Source organism: Pan troglodytes, chromosome 18 (assembly GCF_028858775.2).
Source record: "Pan troglodytes isolate AG18354 chromosome 18, NHGRI_mPanTro3-v2.0_pri, whole genome shotgun sequence".
Lineage (NCBI taxonomy): Eukaryota > Metazoa > Chordata > Mammalia > Primates > Hominidae > Pan > Pan troglodytes.
This window is the reverse complement of record NC_072416.2, coordinates 48,602,860-48,622,304: the sequence shown is the minus strand read 5'-3', so window position 1 is coordinate 48,622,304 and position 19,445 is coordinate 48,602,860. Positions and strand designations below refer to the sequence as shown.

The 19,445-nt window shown below is 50.9% G+C and overlaps 1 protein-coding gene across 1 annotated transcript in view; it reads right to left on the bottom strand.

The window, feature by feature from the left end:
- Positions 1 to 1,773: 1,773 nt before the first annotated feature.
- The window catches only part of NKD1 (NKD inhibitor of WNT signaling pathway 1), a 100,616-nt gene continuing 82,944 nt past the window's right edge, over positions 1,774 to 19,445 (bottom strand). Inside the window, exons 9-10 of the mRNA XM_016929817.4 lie at positions 18,049 to 18,176; positions 1,774 to 17,265 (exon numbers count right to left, since the gene is read on the bottom strand). Coding sequence (XP_016785306.1) covers positions 16,676 to 17,265; positions 18,049 to 18,176 — 718 coding nt within the window. The 3' untranslated portion in view covers positions 1,774 to 16,675. The remainder of the gene's footprint in view (positions 17,266 to 18,048; positions 18,177 to 19,445) is intronic.

The window sequence follows — 19,445 nt, the reverse complement described above, 5'->3', positions numbered from 1 at the left end:
CTCCATTGTTTAAGGGTTGTCAGGGAGCACAGGGCAGTGGGTCAGAGGGGAAAGGCAGAAAGTCATGGAGGAGACAGGAGACAGGGAGCTAGTGGCTCCTGAGGGCCTGGTCTGTTGGGCTGGGAGCTGAGCCCTTGTCCTGAGGGCAATGAGATGGGTTTGCAGTAGGAAGTGCCATGGTCAGATTGGCGTTTTTGTTTTTGTTTTTTGTTTTGTTTTGAGACGGAGTTTTGCTCTTGTTGCCCAGGCTGGAATGCAATGGCGTGATCTCAGCTCACTGCAACCTCCGCCTCCCAGGTTCAAGAGACTCTTCTGCCTCAGCCCCCCGAGTAGCTGGGATTACAGGCACCTGCCACCATGCCCAGCTAATTTTTTGTATTTTTAGTAGAGACAGGGTTTCACCATGTTGGCCAAGCTCGTCTTGAACTCCTGACCTCAGGTGATCCACCCGTCTCGGCCTTTCGAAGTGCTGGGATTATAGGTGTGAGCCACTGCACCAGGCTGGTTTTTTGTTTTTTGTTTTTTGTTTTTAACAGAGTCTTGCCCTGTCTCCCAGGTTGGAGTGCAGTGGTGTGATCTCTGCTCACTGCAAACTCCACCTCCTGGTTCAAGCGATTCTCCTGCCTCAGCCTCCTGAGTAGCTGGGATTACAGGGATGTGCAACCACGCCTAGTGATTTGTTGTATTCTAGTAGAGACAGGATTTCACCATGTTGCCCAGGCTGGTCTCAAATCCTGACCTCAAGTGATCCACCCACCTCGGCCTCCCAAAGTGCTGGGATTACAGGCATGAGCCACTGCACCCGGCCCAGATTGGCATTTTTAAAAGTGCTTTTTGTCTGCAGTGCGGGGACTGATGGGAGACAGCATGGCCAGTGGAGGAACCGTCCCCAGGCTGGGGAGAGCCGACAGGACTCTCTGCTAGGGTATGGAGGGGATGGGTAGAGTGGAAAAGGTCTCAGTAACTGGAGTGATGAGGGAAAGAGGAGTCAAGGATGGCACCCAAGCTTCTGGTCTGGGTTACTTGTTGGATTGTCTTGCCATCTGCTGAGCTAGGAGCAGGTTTTGGGGTAAGATGATGAGTTTGTTTTGAGGCATGTAGTTGGGACTCGTTGGCAGCAACCTAGAGACAGTCATGGCAGTGGACGAGATCCCAAGAAGTGAGTCCACGGAGAAGGCCAGGCAGCCAGCACTGAGATCTGAGCAACGCCACTATTTTCAAAATTTTTTTATTTTGAAATAATTATAAATTATCAGAAAGTTGCAAACAAAGCCCAGTCAGGTCCCATGTACCAGTTTCACTGCCACCATCTTTAAAGGAAGATTAGACGAATCTGACTGCTAAAAGTGGCCCAGGGATTCTGGAGAAAATCCAACAGGTTTGCTATCAGGAAAGCAATTTCACTTACAATTCAGGTTTGACTGCAAGTGAAAGTGGTTGAAACAAGTGAGAAGTTGATTGCTTCCTCATATAATAGTCTAAATGTAGGTGTCCAAGCCTGGAATAGAGGTCCTGGTCCTCTAAGTTCTCAGGAACACAGGCTTCTTTTAGCCACTCCACATCTCTAGGGTGTTGTCCTCATGGTCCAAAATGGTGACTGGAATTCCAGCCATCACATCTGCTTTCCAGGCAGCAAAATGGAAGAAGGGGCACAGAAGAACAGAGATGACAATAGGTATAAACAAGCTCTCTTTTTAAAGGAGATTCCCAGGAGCTGCTACATGACACTTACTGTTGACGAGAGTTTAGTCACAAAATTTATTTGCGAAGGAGTCTGAGAACTGTAGTCTTTATTCTTGGGCTCAAAATCAGAGGCTCTATTACAAGGAAGAAAGAGTGTATTCAGGGGAGCAACTAGCTTCCTGTGCACAGAATCCAAGGGCAGAGGGTGTTCTGAAAGGGGGGATGTGTCAGTATCACAAAAACAATCAAGAAGTCAAGAAAGGTAGCAATGAAATGCCCAGTGGATTTAGGGGCAAGAAAGTCCAGTGGCAACTTGGTGAGGATGATGGCAATTATCCATCTGACCCCAGAACCCTTGATTCTGAGTGCCTAATGTTTTCCAGAGTCAGCTTTTGTCTAGTGGATGGGGCAGAAAGACAGAGGTGTTGGAGTTGAGGGTGTTGGACCAAGAGTGCAAATCCAGGCCACAGGTGACAGTACAGCAGCAGGAAGTGGAAATGAGGGAATGAAAGGGACTCTAGGAAGAGCCAAGAGGGACTGACTATGAGAAGGACAGGAATGAGGACAGAAGGAGACAGCAGAGTGTGTGGCTTCCATGGTGTGGCATTTCTGGGTTCACAGTGGGGCCCAGGAGTGAGTGGCTACAGAAGAGAGAAAAGGAGGCCTTCCTGGTGGTGGGGGCCATAACATTGAGAGATCGGGGTTCAGACACCTGCGGAAATCACCCAGGATGCTGGCAGGGTGTCAGGTAGAGGTGGACGCTGAGCCTCTGTGGAGTTTTCCCAGTTACTTCAACACCACTCCCAACTTTGCTGCCAAAAGAGCCTGTTTAATGTTCTTGTGGTTGACACCTGCCCCAAACACTGAATGGTTCCCCCATGGATTCTCAGGAAATGTCCAAACCCCTCACCTTTTCCTTTGAGGTCCTTCTATGATCACCTGGGATGGGTTATGATGCTTTCAACTCTAAGCAACAGGAACCCCAAGTAACAGACACTGCCTGTGCCTGGCTTGTATCCCCTGTAGGAATCATTTGTGTTTGCTGGTCCAATTTCCGACTGCCAGTACCTACAATTCTGCTGAAGCCTATGCCTATGCACAGAAATAGCCCTTGACCAATGACTGACAAGGATGGGTGGGTAAATACCTCAGCTCCCTCCCTGTGCAGGTGGGACAACTCTGAGGTATGTTCCACGTGGGCTCCTGGAGTGGAACTTCCCTTCCTTTTCTGCCTCACTTCCCCACTCTCCTCCCTGTCTTTCCCAGGGCCACCTCAAAATCAACAACTTGCTCCTGAGTCTTCATCTCAGGATCTCCTCCTGAGAAAAACCAAATAACTAAAGTGCAGATGCTGGGTGGCTGCCAGGTCATGTATAAGTGCTTGCTCAACATCATTCCCAAGGACCCAGCACTCTCTGTGTGTGTTCTGTGGTCCTCAGGCTGTAGCAAGATGGCCACCACCATGACATGTTACAAGTTCCTCAACAGACTTCCCTTCAGATCTCATTGCCCAGAATAAGGTCACACATGATCTTTCCTGAATCAGTCACTGGCAAAGGTGAGGGCTTTGCCATGTCTGGCTTAGACGAATCACCTATGGACAGAAAGGATGATGGGGTCAACTACAGAGACCACACCACCATCCCATCACGTCTTCTAGTTTGACTCTACCACTGTAGATATGTAATATAGTGAAAAGAAAGAGCTGGTTGATGCTCCTTGCCAACCAGCTGTGTGTTCTCACGATCTCACATTCATTCATTCATTCATTCATTCATTCAACATGCACATATTGAATGTTGACTGTGTCCCTGCTAGTTACTGGGGCTGGGGATGTGGGAGACAAGAAAAGCACAGAGGGCTGAATGTGGTGGGGTCTGGGCGGCAGAGGCATGACCCCGGGGATATCCTGACCCAGCTGTTTTGCCATCTGAAATGTCCCACCCCACTGTCTTCCCTTCAGGATCATACCTGCCCCCTAGAGCCCCTCTCCTCCAAGAGGCCTTTTCTGATTTTCCCAAACCAGGGGGTCCCATCCTGCCTTGGAGCCCCCTTGGGTGTTCCAGGGTGTTGTTCTGGGCTGACACTGCCTTGGCTGGCTCTGAAGTGTCCTTTCATGCCCATTATGAGTGACAGTGTTCTTGTTTTCCCCCTTAAGGCTCCTAGACGGAGGGCACTGTGTCCCCAGGTCCTGAGCAACAGCCAGGCAGCTCAACCCTGCAGGGCTGACCCACAGCCTGGGTGGACCCGCCCGGTCCCAGTCCCTGCCTCCCAGCACCTGCCACAAGGCCGCCTCCTCCCCACGCCATGTCTCCCATCAATTTCTTATTTCATAAAAATCAATTTCTGTCCCGTTTTTGCCATGTACATAAAAGACTGTGGCATCAATTAGCCTTCGTTCTCTCTCTCCCCCTCTCTTTTTCTTCCTCGTCTTTTTTGGAAACCTCTTTGTAGGGAAAATCTCATATTTCAGCAATTTGCATTATCCACACACTCAGCTTTGAAGTTCTAAGTTATGGTAAGAAAAGGACCCACTTATCTGCCCATAAAAAATGTTCAAAGCTTATAAATTCCCTGAAACAGATGTACATTATCATTGGATTTGCCTTTCTTTTTGCTAGAGCATGCCTAATAGAGTTTCGGCCGCCCCCTGGCCCCCTTCCCCCGCCCCCGTTAGCATCTTGTCTCCACAGAAGCCCGCTCCCCACTGGGCCAGACCGACTTCAAAGGTCCCAGGCTGTCTGTTAGAAGCAAAGCACAAAGTGGGAACATAGGGGCCTTTTAAATCCCCCACGTTTAAGTCAATATCATGCCTCCCTCCTTTCCCCTCTCCTGGCAGAGGGACATAAGTCAGCCCTTCCCTTTCTGCCTTCACGAGAGCCAATTCAGCAACTACTAGAGAGAGGAAATCGGGGCCTCTTTCTCTCCCAGTCTCTCTGTCTTTGCCCTTTCTTTCTTGCCAACTTTTCTTTTTGTTCTTTCCCTCGCTTAAGAAGATGTTCGGCAGCACGGAAGGTAGTGCTGATCCCACATGTAAGCAAGCAAGCGGATCCTTGAGCGCTTTCATGGGTAAGAACGTCATAAACAACGTGCATCCATTCGGTTGCCGTGGGATCCTACCAAGAGAGCCTCCTCTCCGGGCTACTGTTTCCAATCCCTTCTCTGCGTGGTGGTGGCTAGAGTGTCACATCCTCTCTCTCCCGACTGACCTTCTAGCTTCCTGATGTGTCTCTTGGGGTGACGAGCAGACTCTCCACCATTCAGGCCCCCAGGTCCTGCCCATACCGGGCCTCCTCGTTGCCAGCTGTACCTGGCCATACAGGCCTGCACCAGTTCATCAAGCATCCACCCTTGAGGCCCTTGTACCAGCTGCTCCCTCTAACTTTCCACCTGGCTAATTCTTCCTCACCCTTGAGGTCACCCCCTAAATGTGGCTTCCTGGAGAGTCCCTCTGCAGTCCCCCATCTCCATCATGTCCCCTCTGTTATTCCCTCCCATGTCTCCCCAGAAGTTATCGCAGTGGATAAAAATGTCGTTTCTGGGTGGAAGCAGTCCCCCCGTCCCCCACACTAGATTAAAGCTCCACAAAGGTAGGTAGAGATGATGTCTGTTTTATCGAGTGCTGAGCATGGTTCCTGACACATAGTACTTGATCACTAAATCTTTGAAAGTACGGATGAACAGAAAGCCTGGAGATGACGGTGGTAAAGGCCAGCCAGGCCTGAGCAGGTCCTTTCTGGGCAGGAAGTGCCAAGTGTGGGTCTCTCTTTGCTCTGCCCACGTCTTGCCCAGAAGCTCAGTTTTGGCAGCTCCTTGCCACTGGGGGGTGGTCACACCACAGAGACTGGCCTGCAGTCTAACTAAACTGCTTAGCAAGACGGGGTGAGATACTCGAATGCCAAATTCTTTCTCCCCAGTGAAGAAAGGAGGGAGGAGGGAAGGAAGGGAAGGCGGAAAGTTCACGTGCACCACACTGGAAATATTCTGGCCAGGAATTTCTGGACCAAGTCACAATCAGATGCTGCCTTTTGAGGACAGAGTCAGAGAAAACAGAATCAGGTGACGTTGGCTAAGATGGCCAGGGGCCCATCTGGAGAGGATCTGGCCAGGGGACTTGAGCCACTCAGAGTCACCCTGGGCCCCAGTACCTAGATGTGCTGAGAGCCCACAGGCCAAGCCCAGTGACACCATCTGAATATCCCCAGGGGGTTCTGGGTTTCCAGTCTGTCTGCATGCTGTCACCCTTCTCTGGTGGCAGCATCAACATTCCAACAACTCTCAGCATCAGGAACCCACAAGAGGGGTGCCCCTTTTCCCATCTGTCTTTATGAATTCTATCAACAAAGACACATGGAGTGTCAACAGCAGGCCATGTGCTAGGTCCCGCTGGGGGCGGGTGGGGAGGCCAGGAATGTGTTGTCCTTCAGTCGCTCAACAGACATTGAACAAGCACCTGTCTTTGCTGGGCCTTTGGGATTATAAGATAATCTGGTGAACAAGTGCTTTGGTGGAAACCAAATAATTAGAGGCATAGATAAGTACATACGGTGGATCCTCACCCTCCGTGGATTCTGTATTTACGAAATTGCCTATTCACTAAAATTTGTCTATCACCCAAAATCAATACTCATGGTGCATTCACTTCATTCGTGATATGCGCAGAGCAGTGAAAAGTTTGAGTGGCCCGACAACATGTTCTCAACTGAGGTCGAACAAGATGATGCTCTGCTTTCGTGGTTCAGTTCTCATCCTATATGCAAACATCCTTCTCACAGTCTGTTTAGCATCATGCTTTGTGCATGTTTGTGCTTTGTGTTGGTGATTTGGCTGCTTAAAATGCTCCCCAGGCATGGCGCTGAAGTGCCATCTTGTGCTCTTAAGCACAGAAGGCTCTGATATGCCTTGCAGAGAAAATATGTGTGCTAGATAAGCTTCATTCAGTCATGAGTTATAGAGCTGTTGGCTGAGTTCAATGTTAACGAATCAAGAATATATAGTAAATTAGGCATCTTTAAACAGAAGCACACATAAAACAAGGTTATGCACTGATTGGTAATGAAAATGTTGTCACCAGAAGCTTGCAGGAACCTAACCCTGTATTTCCCCTAGGATCAATAGTTCAGTATGCGCTAACTCAGTGTCAGAGGTGACTTTATAAGATGTAACTACTGCGATGAGTGAGAATCAACTACAGTTACAAACATGATCAATGTTATGAATGAAGGGGACCACAGGGCACCCTGAGAACTTGGGGCACCATCTTGCTGAAGCTGAGGTCTCGGCCACACCAGCAGCCCCAGCTCCCCTTGCCTCACGTGTCCCTGGACTTGGCTGGAGTAATGGCAGACAACGGAGTAGGACTGGTCTTTGTCAACCTGTATCAATGCCAGCAGGCTCCTGGAAAGGGAGGGTCATGTGGCTAGCATATGTCAGGCTTATGTTTAACCCTACCATGCGTTAGCCACAAGTTAGGTAAGTTGCTTAACTGAACTGTAACTCTGTTTCCTCGTTGGTTTCCTCTCAAGGCTGTTTTGAGGACACTAGTGAATGTGGGCTGGGTGCACAGTAGGCACTCTGTAAGTGGCAGATATGGCAATGTGGACTCCTCAGCGATCCTGCAGCTTAGGAGTTGGGCAAGGACAGACCCAGATGTAGGGTAGCGAAGCATTGCTCCAGAGGCCACCTCTTTCCCCAAGGAAGGCAGTGCTGGCATGGCTTTCAGGCTGCCCATCCCCACCACTACCCCTACTGTTTGTAGGACTTAGAGCTGCCACCCCCATAGTCTAGCTTCAAGCCAAGGGCAGTTTCATAATACAAATATGGTACTGAAGGCCAGAGACAGCAGGAGCTTGTCCAAGTTCACACCACAAGTCGGGTCTGGAAGGAACAGAGTGATCCCATCAAACTTGAGAGGGAACAGTCATGTCCTCAAGTGTTTCTTGAGTGTGTAGCAGAGGCAGCATGCCACAGCAGCTGTCTCACTGGGGGCTCTGCAGCCGGGGTGGAGGACAGGTACCCTTCATCCATCAGGACTGCACCTCCTTTCCCATGAGCCTTCTGGGGTCACATTCTCCTAACTGCAGCTACTGTTGCTGTTTTACTTATCAAGGGCCTATTACGTGCCAGGCTCTGTGCTGAATGCTTCACGCCCACTGGATCATCTACTCATAACAGCTCAGTGAGGTAGTTACCCCAATTAGCCCCATGTTAGAGAAAAACACCAAGGCACAGAGAAGGTGAGTCACTTGTCCCAGGTCACACATCTAGGAAGTGGTAGAACCAGGACTCAGCTCAGGTCCAAAGTCTCAACCATGGGCCAGTCTGCTCATCTTAGCCAAACCCCCAAGCTGCATTCTGTGGTCCAGCTACTGGATCCTGCAACCTTCTCAGACTCTATCCATGAAGCCAAGTGCACAGGATCTAGGACATCAGGTCCAGAGAATTTGGGGCCACATCTTCCTGGACCTGCAGATGGGCAAGGACCAGACTCTAGCCTGAACAGTGAGATGCAGCCCAGAGAAGTGGGAATCCACAGACAGAGCCTGGCCTGAGACTCCTACTGAGACTGCCCATGTGGCCACTCGGGGAGTTCCCATCCCCTGCCTGATCAGCAGTCTTTCTGCTTCCCCCTCCAAGAGAGCTGGGGGCATTCATCCAGGAAGCCTGATATGTAACAAACTCCTTTCCCATTTCTTGCTTTGCTTAAATCTCCAAAGTCGCTGGAGCTGAAGCCAAGCGGGCCTCATTAGGTCCACTTTACAGAAAAGCAAACTGCGTCTCAAAGAGGGGAAGTCACTGAGCCGGGTACAATCCAGCCAGTCTTTTGAGTTGGGGCTTTCCACCTGTCTTGGCTGTTTAAGGAGTGCTGGGCGGGGTCTCACACAGCCTGGGACCCTTTGCTGGGGGTTCCAGCCCACCTTGCCCCATCTAAAGGAGGAGTGGGGCCACATTGTGAGGGTCTCCAGGACTGCCCCAAAGACTTCCCCATGAAAGTCCTCCCATGCCTGAAGCTGCTCCCTTAGCCATCCTCCTGTCTAACGCTCTGCCCTGAACAGGTTTTTAAGTGGCATCACTGACCTCCAAAACTTAGGTGCTTGAGGCTGCACAGGGGTCATGAGCTGAATCGCATCAAAGCCAGGCCTCAAAATCAGGTTGAGAGGGGCTCCGGGCGCAGGAAAAAAGGCATGTGCACCATTGGAAGGGGCAGGTGGATTGCAGCCATGTGGGAACGGGAGCCTGGGGTAAACCCACTTTCTGATTTTTATGAGAAAAGCCAAACATCCAGGTTTTTAGGTGAAACCCTCAGATTTTGGAAATTAATTAAAAATTTTTGAAACCCTTGATGGGTCAAACATGACACATCGATGGGCCAGGCTAGGTATGGTCCCGGTGAACAGAGGATTGACTTCTGGAGGCTTAGAGTGGGCAGGGGACAGGAAGGCAGGGCAGAGTTCCAGACTCCACAGCTTCCTGGGGAGTGTGGCTCTGAGCAAGTTGGCCTCAGGCCCACTCCAACCCCTCTACCAGGCACCAAGAGACATAGTTCAGCGCCGACCATTGAACTGGCCATGACAGGCCTGCTGATACAAGCAGACCACCCCCGCCAATGGCCTCTGTGGAGTTACTGACCAGTGTTGGAGGTTGCAGAAGCCCCCTCTCCAAACATCAGAGATGTCAGCCTCCCCCAAGTCCTTTGCAGACAGCTGAGGCCATGACTGGAAAAAGGACCTGCAAGCCGGTCTGCGCTCAGCTTTGGGAAGAACTGTCCATTTGGACTCCACACCCCCACCTGGAGTCTCAGGTCTCCCGTCTCTAAAATGGGAAGAGAAATTCTAGCCCTACTACAATGTGTGGCTGACCAAATTTTCACTGATTTCCAAGGAAAGAAAACAAAACAAAAACAAAGACAACACAATGAGGTTGTTTTTTTTTTTTTCTTTTTAACTTCTTTTGGTTTTTCTTTAAACAGTAAGGGACTGCAATTTTCTATTCTTTTTCTAATATCCTTATTTAGCAAAATTAAAAGTTGGCGATGATGTGTTGCTTTCCCAGACCTTTATTTGAAATGTGACTGCTTTGTAAAACTCCAGAGTCAAGGACTCATAGGCAGGAGGATGTCATAAATTAACAGGAAAGGATGAGAAATCTCCACTCCACTCCCTCCTCCCTCCCTTGATCGCTCATTCCCTCTCTTCCATTCATTAACCACCCACTACATGCCATGCCCTAAGGAAGCAGCTATCTAAGAAGTCCCTGCCTGCAGGGGCTTTACAGACCAGGAGGAAGGCAACCCACAGAGCCAGGATCCTGATAACCACTGCTGACTGCCCCTCTGCCTAGGCACCAGCTAAGGTGGCTCCAAAAAGTGAGGCCTTGTTGGGAAGGAAAAAAACAGCAAAGGTCAGCTTGGATGAACCCACCCAGAATTTTGCAATCAGAAAGATCTAGAAAAGAGTTATTTTAGAAGAACGGGGATGCCAGGGCTTGGGGATGAGGAATGATGTTTTCAGTGCTTAGGGCCCCTGAAGGTCTTGGTCTTCCTGCTCAGAAGCCCAGGGGGTCCCAGGTTGCCTTCTCCAGTGCTCGCCCTTGGTTCCTGGCAGTTCCTCCAAGGCTGTTGTACTTTAGTCCTTCTTCTAATCCTTGAATGCTCCTCCCTACCTACCTCTCTCCCTGATGTAGAGGCTGGGGAAGAGCTCTCTGAAGGGTCTGACCAGATGTGACCCCAAAACAAACCCTACTAGGGGAAGGACAGGGCCCCCATAAGCTTGGAACCAAGCCTGAGTTTGCAGTACAGCAAAATGAGACAGCTGGTAGTCGCAACAAGCCCTAGTCCCCAAAGCTGGCCTTGACCAAGGACCCCCAAGCAAAGTGGGAAGACTGGGAAGAGAAGTTTTCAAGAAGACATTCATATCTCCCTAATTTCACACCCTAGTCCTGAGCCAGAGGAGGGAAGAGAGTGTGTGGTCCATGCACCAGGGGCCACTGTGGACCCACCCTAGTTGGAGGACCTTAGGGGTCTCACTAAATGTGGCCGTCTTTCGCCATCTGTAATTTTAGGATGAGGGAGGAGAGGTGGGTTATCCAGAGGCCAGATGACAGGGCAACTAGAGAAAGAACTCAGCCCAAACACAGAGGACTCTTACTAAATCCGCCAGCCTCATCCTCTGCTGCAGCATGGCTGCTTGCTCTAACATCCATGAAGTTTTTGGAGGTCCCCGGTGGGGCAGGGGGCAAGTGGAGCTGTCTCTGTCTCCCCTACCACGTTAATGCACATCCTCCTCAAGGCAGGGCCACTGGGATTCCACCCCACATGCACCAAGGCACAGGCAACAGGACTCTCAGAATGTTATCTATGGGCCCAACCACAACACCATTTCCTGGAGGTGTGGAGCTTGTGAAAAACACTGATCCCTGCACTTCACCCCTGACCCACCTCAGCTCATCTCTGGGGGTGGGCCTGGTATCTGCATTTCACATGCTCCCTGGGGGATTCTTACGGCCCCTGAAGTTAGGCATTTCCCTCAAATCGGGCCCTCTGAGGTCATCTGGGGGAAAATGCAAGGCTCTAGGGGCTTAGCTGGGCTGCCTAAGAAGTCACCTGGGGGCCTGAAACATCATGATGCCCGGGCCACACCCCAGACCCACCACTCAGCATCATCAGAGGTGGGACCCCTGCACCAGTATTTTATGAACTCTCCCCAGGTGATCCCAAGCATTCAGGGGATGAGAATTACTGGTGTGAGCATTCCCTCTGCCTCCCCGACCCATTGCCAACAGGCTGGTCAATGCCAAAGTCATGTCTAAAGGGCCTCATGTCTAGATAGGGATCTGTGCCAGGCTCATGGGCTAAATGTACCAGGATTCTTCTACTTTGTGGGAGACAGTGGAGGGAAGAGGAATCCCATTGGCTGGTCAGCTGGAGACAGGGAGTCTCCAACAGGCTCTGCCATTTTCTCCCCAGGGTCCCCGTCTGCTACTGGCAAATGGGTCTCACCTATTCCCCCTTCTCATGCTGGAGGCAGATGCTAGGTATAGAAAGCCCTTTGTAGGGAAATACATAAATCAGGAAAATCATTTGGGGGTATGAGCCCCTGAGCAGAGGGTTGGGGTACAAACGACTGCTGGTTTGGGAGATGACGAGACCGAACATCAGATCAGAGCCCCACACAAAGGTCCTGACTGTGGCAAGTGATCAAACTTTTCATGACTGTGGAAGAGTGTCCTGAGCACAGGTTTTAGAAGTTAATAAAGCGTGTGGCTGAAACATCTGTCTTTGCTCTGCAAAATGAAGCCCTGCACACATCTGGAGAAGGGGTGCGTGTTGGGGGCTGGGTGCAGCTGGTCTGGGGAGGCCGAGGCAGGGGCCAGGAGGGTGGGTGCTGGCGTGTGGCTGGACAAGGGGCAGACTGCCTTGGGGTCTTTCGGGTGTGCAGCGACCAGGTGTCTGCTGTGTGGCAGGTAGCACCATCTTTAACGAGGAGGTGAGGGTGGTGGGTAGAGAGCGTTCACAGCCTGCTGGTACTGAGCACCTCTCAGGGGTCCCCTTTCATTCCTGAGAGCACTGACAGGCCTCACAGAAGCCAGGTTATTAGTGCTGGCATCTGACAGACACACCAAGATGCAGGCAGGCTTCCCCTCCTCCTGCCACACTTCAGAGGCTGCCTTCCCTCTAGCCCAGTAATAATTTGAGGTCTAAACACTGAGAAAACGGGGCTGCAGGAGTGAAAGAAACTGCTCCTAGCTGTTTCCTTTGCCAAAAAGTGTAATTAGCATGGCTGGATGTGAAGTGCAAGAGTCCCCTAGGCTCCTGACCCCCAGGCACTCCCAGGAGATGACAGCAGGCCCCAGTAGCTGGGATCCTCACCTGGCTGTCTGCCTTAAACACACCCAGTCCTCGGTACCCAGTGACAGATCAGCAGAAATCGGCATCCTTTCACCAGGAGTCTCCCCAGGGGAACCCCCATGCTCAGAGCTCAGGGGATGGGGCAGTGGCAACTGCTCCTCTGGAATGGCCTTCAGAAGATTTGCAAACAAGACCAAACCTCTCACCCATACCAGCCTGCAGGAAAATGTGCTCAAAACCTCACCAGCAATCATGGTTTCCCCTTCTAATTTTCCCTCCTTCCTTCCTTCCAACCTTCCTTCCTCTCTTTCTTCTTCTTCCTTTGATTCCTCATTATTCAGTATAACCTCTTTATTTATTTGAGACGGAGTCTCACTCTGTCGCCCAGGCTGGAGTACAGTGGTGCAATCTTAGCTCACTGCAATCTCTGCCTCCCAGGTTCAAGCGATTCTCATGCCTTGGCCTCCCGAGTAGCTGAGATTACAGGCACGCACCACCATGCCCAGCTAATTTTTTGTATTTTTAGTAGAAACGGGGTTTCACCATGTTGCCCAGGTTGGTCTCGAACTCCTGACCTCAGGTGATCCACCAACCTCGGTCTCCCAAAGTGTTGGGATTACAGGCGTGAGCCACCGTGCCCGGCCAGTATAACCTCTTTTAGTGGTCATGTACAATCTCATCAAAATTGAAATCACACTTGCTCTTGAACTCTGCAGTTCCACGTGGAAACTTTCTGTCGCCTGTGTTCCTGCCTGTGGGCACCGGGAGAGCTGTATGCAAGGACTCTCAGCACAGTGTTCGCCAGAGCCTGGGATGAGAGATGACCCTTATGACCACCAGGAGGGGATGGGGCAAGCTGGTGACAGCACCTCTAGTCACAGAAGGCTGAGCAGCTGTTAGAGAGAAGGGGGCAGAGCTCTATGACCTAGGGAGGGAGATCTCCAAATATATTCAGTTACTGAAAAAAATAGCATAAGTATGAACACTATGCTCCTTGTGTAAAAATAAAAGGGTGGGGTGGGAAGAGGATTAAGCAGTAACTGCAGGGTTCCCCCGCTTAAAAATAGATCCGAAATAAATATTGGAAAATGTCAGCATTTGTAAATTCTGGGTGGTAAGTTCACAGTTAATGTTACACAATTTTCTGTTTCAAACTTTGTGTTTGAAATACTTTAAAAATTAACAAAATGCATATGGGAAGATATAGAAATGCATTTATTCTGGTAAAGAACAGCTAACACTTTCATAGTGCTCACAAGGGACAGGCACTCTCATGATCCCCGCCTTTATAAAGGAGAAACTGAGGCACAGTATTTCAGTTGAAGCACAGAGCTACAAAGAGGGAGTCAGGATTCGAACCTAGCAAGCTGGCACCAAAGTCTGTGCTCACAACCCCTACATTACACTGAGGGGCCCTAGGCCACACCCAGAAAGTCGGCATCAGGGATGCTGGCAGGCCTGGGATGGAGGGGAGTTTACTTTTTACTGTACACCTTGTATATATACTATTTGAATCTTTTACATGTGCACATTACTATTTTTTTAAATAATGTTTTTAAAGTTGGGCAAGTCCCAGTTACCAAGAAGTAACAGAATCCTGACAGGTGTGGAGCTCAGGGAGGCAGAGGAACTGCTCTAAAACCAGTAGTCTCAACTCCGGGCTGGCCTCCAGGGTTGCAGCAATTCGGGGCCTGGGATGCCATTACTTCCTGTGCGATCTGCACCCCTCCCCTCCTGTCTTCCGGTACAGACCCCACCCCCTTGCGGCAGGTTGGCCACGTGACCACATCTGGGATGTCATGATTGGTCCAGCTATGGGTACCAGATTGACGCCCAGCCAAGCAGAATCCTGCCTTGGGCTTTACACTAACGGAAGGTCCTTTTTCTTATGGTTAGGGGACCCAGAAGGCCGGCAGCAGGGTTCCCTGACAAAAGCATGTAGTTGAGTACAAGTATCAATCCGAGGGACAAGAGGGAGAGACAAGAACCAGTCTCAGCTGCATTCACATCCTGGACCCTGTCATCTCAAAGCCAGTTCCCTCCCTGCCTTCCAACTTGGTTTCATTCACTTTGGATTGAGTTGCGTTCTCACTGAACAGAAACCCACAACCCAAAACAAGGGCAGCCCATGGCCGTGATTAAGCTCTGCACCAGTGGCGAAGGGATGGAGTGGGAGACCAGAATTCCAGCTCTGCCCTCTGTGCGGCCTCAAGGGAGTTATGAACTTCTGAGCCTTAGACATGCTTCCTGAGCTGCCACCAAGCTGCCTCATGGGGCTGTCCTAAGGATTAATGTATTAATCCAATCCCAGGCACATCAGTCATTAATAAAATTAAGGATACGGTGACAACTAAGCCCACTACCTTTGGAAGTAACTCCTTACTAACTACATTAAACCCAAACTCGAGGCTCTGGAAAAGAGGATGCCAGCTGGGAGACAAAACGGCAGAAAGGAAGGTAGCTGGAGTCACTTCTCCCTCTTGAGTCTCCCTAGATTCACTCTCCACTCTCCTCTCTGACCTGGGAACATGCCCGTGTGACCCACATCAACAAGCTCCCTTGGCCCGGTGGCTTCCAGCGGCCTCAGCCAATGGATTGAGGGGGCTGGGGGGCAGGAAAGCAGGTCAGGATATTAATTTCCCTGGAGGGTCCCCATGACTGGCTGCATCCTTTAAGCAAAGGTCACAGCTCCTTCAGGTGCCCCTCTCACTCCTCCAGCAATCCTCTGTCTGCTAAAGATAACTCCTTCCCCACTCAGGCCCAGGGGTGGGAATAGCGCCCCACACTGCTAGCCCCAGGGTTCTGCACTCTCATGGGAGGCTTAGCCCACACTTTGTAAATACTGCCTTTATTAAGCTCTGCTCAAATTACCCAATTTGAGTGTGTAATCTGCTTTTCTCTGAGACCCTGGCTAGCTGACTGGTTCTTTTTCAGGTTTCTCCAGGCTCTGGCCAGACAAAATCCTTCTCTGCAGAAGATGCTGCTCCAGGGTCCCAACTCTGGCCACAGTCCCCTTTTCCCACCAAGTTTCTGTACCCCAGCAGTTCTCTCCAAAATCCATCAGACCCCAAAACCCGAGAATGGACCTCTGATGAAAGCATCTGAGAGCCGTCCAGCCCCAAAAGGAGACAAGCAGGGTCACATCTGGGTTCCAGAAGCGTCCAGGGAAGCAAACCACTGATTTATACACACCAGAAAAGATACCTGAGAGTGTATATTTATAGAAAGATACATAGAAATGGACAGATGGCATCTATCTATAGATACAGAAAGCTCTGTTAGAGAACCGTGTAGGTACGTATGTATCTGCCACATCCTCCACCACAACCAACAGCACACAATTGCCTGGATCTTGGAAAACCACGCTTGTTTAAGTGGTTGGTTCCCTCCCTAGCAGTTTCCAAAATGAGAAGGATGGTCTCAGGGATAGTCCTTAAATACGTGTGTGTATCACTGTAAAGTAGAGAGGAGAAGAAGGAGAAGGAAGAGAAGTGGATTTTCATGTCGTGCATGGCAGAAGAGATGGGACTCTTGGGGAAAAGGGCTTGATCCCACTGGAAAAGCATGAAAGACAACTCCAGAAAAGACAGCTAAGGTTTCTAGGTTGGGACATAAAAACACAACAGCAAGACGTTCGCACTCTGCAGTCCACTGAAATCCCTTGTAGCATATAACAATCAGTTAAGGGCAAAATAAAATCAGAATAATACTAAGAGGTAGCAGCTGTTTATCTTCTCGGAGATTTCGAGGGTCTCTGGAAGCCGGGCCAAGTAAGGGTGCTCTCCTGGAAGAGGCTGGGGTGGGGCAGAGTTGAGGCTAAGGGCTCCCTGGCTCTGGGAAGGGTGTGGGCTGATCCACACAGATGCTGCAGATCCCGAGCCCCGAGGGAGCCTCTGCCCATTACAGGCCACTCAGAACCAGAGTCATTTCCTGGGCTAGTTATGCAGTCCCCACAACATATAAATAAAAGTTTAGTTCTGTGTTTCCATAGATCTTCTACATGTAGGCTAGCTAAATATTAGTGGAGTAACAATAATTATTAATAACAATAATCATCATAATAACAATAATTAATAGAATAATAATGCCTTGGGGTGTCGGGGGTGGGGTCCTTCATATGGCAGGGTGGGGCCCTGGGGAGGGGCTCTATGTCTGGTAGAAGTGGTGGTAATGGTGGTGATGTTCATGGTGGTGGTGGTGCTCATGTCTCTGGACCGGCTGCCCGGCCTGGCTCTCGTACACCACCAAGGCGGGCAGCTCCCGCAGGTGCTCCCGCCCCAGGACAGGGCCACCTGAGGCCAGTGGTGCCTGCAGGCCCCGGCAGCCCTGCTGGCTCTCCTTGGCTCGGTGCTTGTGCTTCTTGTGCCCGAGGGGGGCTAGGGAGGGGAGGAGGGCCGGGCTGGCAGCCAGGTGGGTGGAGGGGGACACCGCAGGGATGGCCGGTCCCAGAGGGGGCTTGTTTCTTGCCCCTCTGGCCACGTGGCCCACACCCACACTCTTGCCCTGGGCCTTGGGGGACCTCACAAAGTGCTTGCTCCCGTCCTGGGTGCCCCGGAGCCGTTGCTGGAGCTCTGAGACCTTGGCGATTGGGGTGTCAAGGAAGTGGAAGGAGGCCGGGTCCACGCCTTGGGGCTTTCGGTGTGGGACGTGGATGGCTTCCGGCTCATGGGAGCGAGATCGAGTGGGATTGGAGGTGCGGGGGGGCAGTTCTGACTTCTGGGCCACGGAAGGGGAGCCTAGGAACCAATTCAACAGACATTTAATGAGCACCTACTGTGTGCTGGGGCTTGCGCTATACCCCAGACATCACCCCCGCCCCCAGTTCTCCAAAACCAGAGCTACCCCCCAACGCCCTGACTGCCCCTCACTACCTTGCAGGAAAACTCTCTGAAATGGAACTTTCCCATCTGCTAAGTGGGAAGAACTGGTTCTTTGGTAGGTCTTCAAAAATACTCTCCGAGAGGGAGCCGAGAAAGACAGATGGCAGCAGAGACCCCGAAAACTATCTAAGGTCACTGGGGCAAGAAAGAACTCTAAGTATATTGCTAAAAACATACAGAAGTAACTCATAGAGGAATTAAACATATGAAGAGAAAGGGGAGAAGGGAGTTGTGGGAGTGAAATTGAGCAAGAGGTCAACATATGTCAAGGCTGATAAAGACACAGCAGTGCTGTACTTAGGGAAACCGAGGTTCTTGCTGGAAGAAACAGCCAGGAGAGGTCAAAGTGGTTGCCCCAGGAACAGGGCTTGGGTGGGCTGGGATGGGGCACAGAACTGTTGTTTGTCATTGGGTGCTAAGCCTTTAGATACTATTGGATTTTGTTCGATTTCGTGCATGTATTACTTTAATTTTGAAACCATTTTTAACGTCACTTTCTCCAAGAAGTCTTTGACCTGTCCCATAATAGCTGTCTTACCGAAGCCTGGGGTAGCAGTGAACACCACCTGCATGGCCCGCCTGGCCCGTCCAGCCACGCCCTGCCCTCATCGCCCATTGCAGGGTGCTTGAGTCCCTTACCAGGCCCAAACTGGGACGTGTAGTTTTCTATCCCGGCGAGATCTAAGTAGTGGTTTCTCCTCTCGATGTTCTCATCTACGCAATGGTGGTAGCAGCCAGACTGCTCCAGGCGGCTGTCACCCTGGAACCTACGGCAGGGGAGGCAAGTGAGTGGGATAACACCAACCACCAGGTGGGGGCAAGCGCACAGGCAACTAGGAAGCCCCCAGAATGAACTCTGGACCCTTCATTCATTTCCTTCTTGGCCTTCGGAGAGGGTGGGTGGGGAGGAACAGTCCTCTATACAAACTGTGCCTCCATTTCCCTCCTTGCCGATGGAGAGACAGACCATAGACCACAGCCCACAGCCCGACCTCCCCGCAGCTTCTGGGAGGAGTGGACGGGGTTTTGCTCTGAACAGGTTCAAAGCAAACGTGAGAGGTTATTGGTCAACTTCTAAGAATGCCCCAGTGCCAGGCTTCAAGCCATATGTGCCCACTGCAGGTAGGCGGCCTAACCCCTGGCCTGGTTCCTCAGGGGGTGTGGGCAGCAGAATCCCCTTAAACTGTTGGGGTTGGGCCAGGCAGACCCCATGACCTGCCCTACGGCCCAGGATGGGCCTCACCAGTGTGTGAGTGTGTGTGTGCACATGTATGTGTGACTTACACAGTGTGTATGGAGGGGTGGGGAGAGATGCTGCCAGAGGCTTTCTTTTTCCCCTGCAGGGCTCGGGGCTCCCTAGCCCTCTCCTCCAAGGACCTCTTCGATCTGCTCCCTCCTGGCTTCCTTCCCACACAACACAGTACCACCTTCCCCCAGGATCTCCAGCCAGCCTGGGTCCCTCTGATTCTCAGCCCTGTCCCCACACCTGGCTGTGACCCTGCTTGAACTGTTTTTTCTTTCCCCTAGCGAGTACTAATCCAGCTCCGATCATTCCCTTACCATTTGCACACTAGAGGTTAACACAGCCTTATGCCTGCCGTGTTACTGTTGTTTACTCAATCCCTTTCTTTAAACAATCTCTCTTTCCTTTCCTCCCTTCCTCCCTTGCAGCTGAAGAAGTAACAGGTGAAAGGTAACTACAGCCTCATAATTCCTTATCCACCATTCTGAAGTCCAAAAAGCCTGAAAACTAAGAGTTTTCATAACCCACATGGCAGCCAGGCCCACCCTAAAGGGATGGGAAGGCGTTTACGGTCTTTATCTCACTTAGTGTGAATATTCAGTCATCTCCCAGCAGAAACAGCAACGCGTCAGAGCCTGATGCACTGCTGAGAGCACCTTTCCAAAGCCCAAAAAATGCTGGCCTCCAGTCCTGTCTGCCCAAGATGTGTTCCATAAAAGGATGTGGACTACATGTAGTTATTTGTTAAGATTTTCATTTGATTTATGAGTCTGTGCATCAAAAGTGTTGGCTC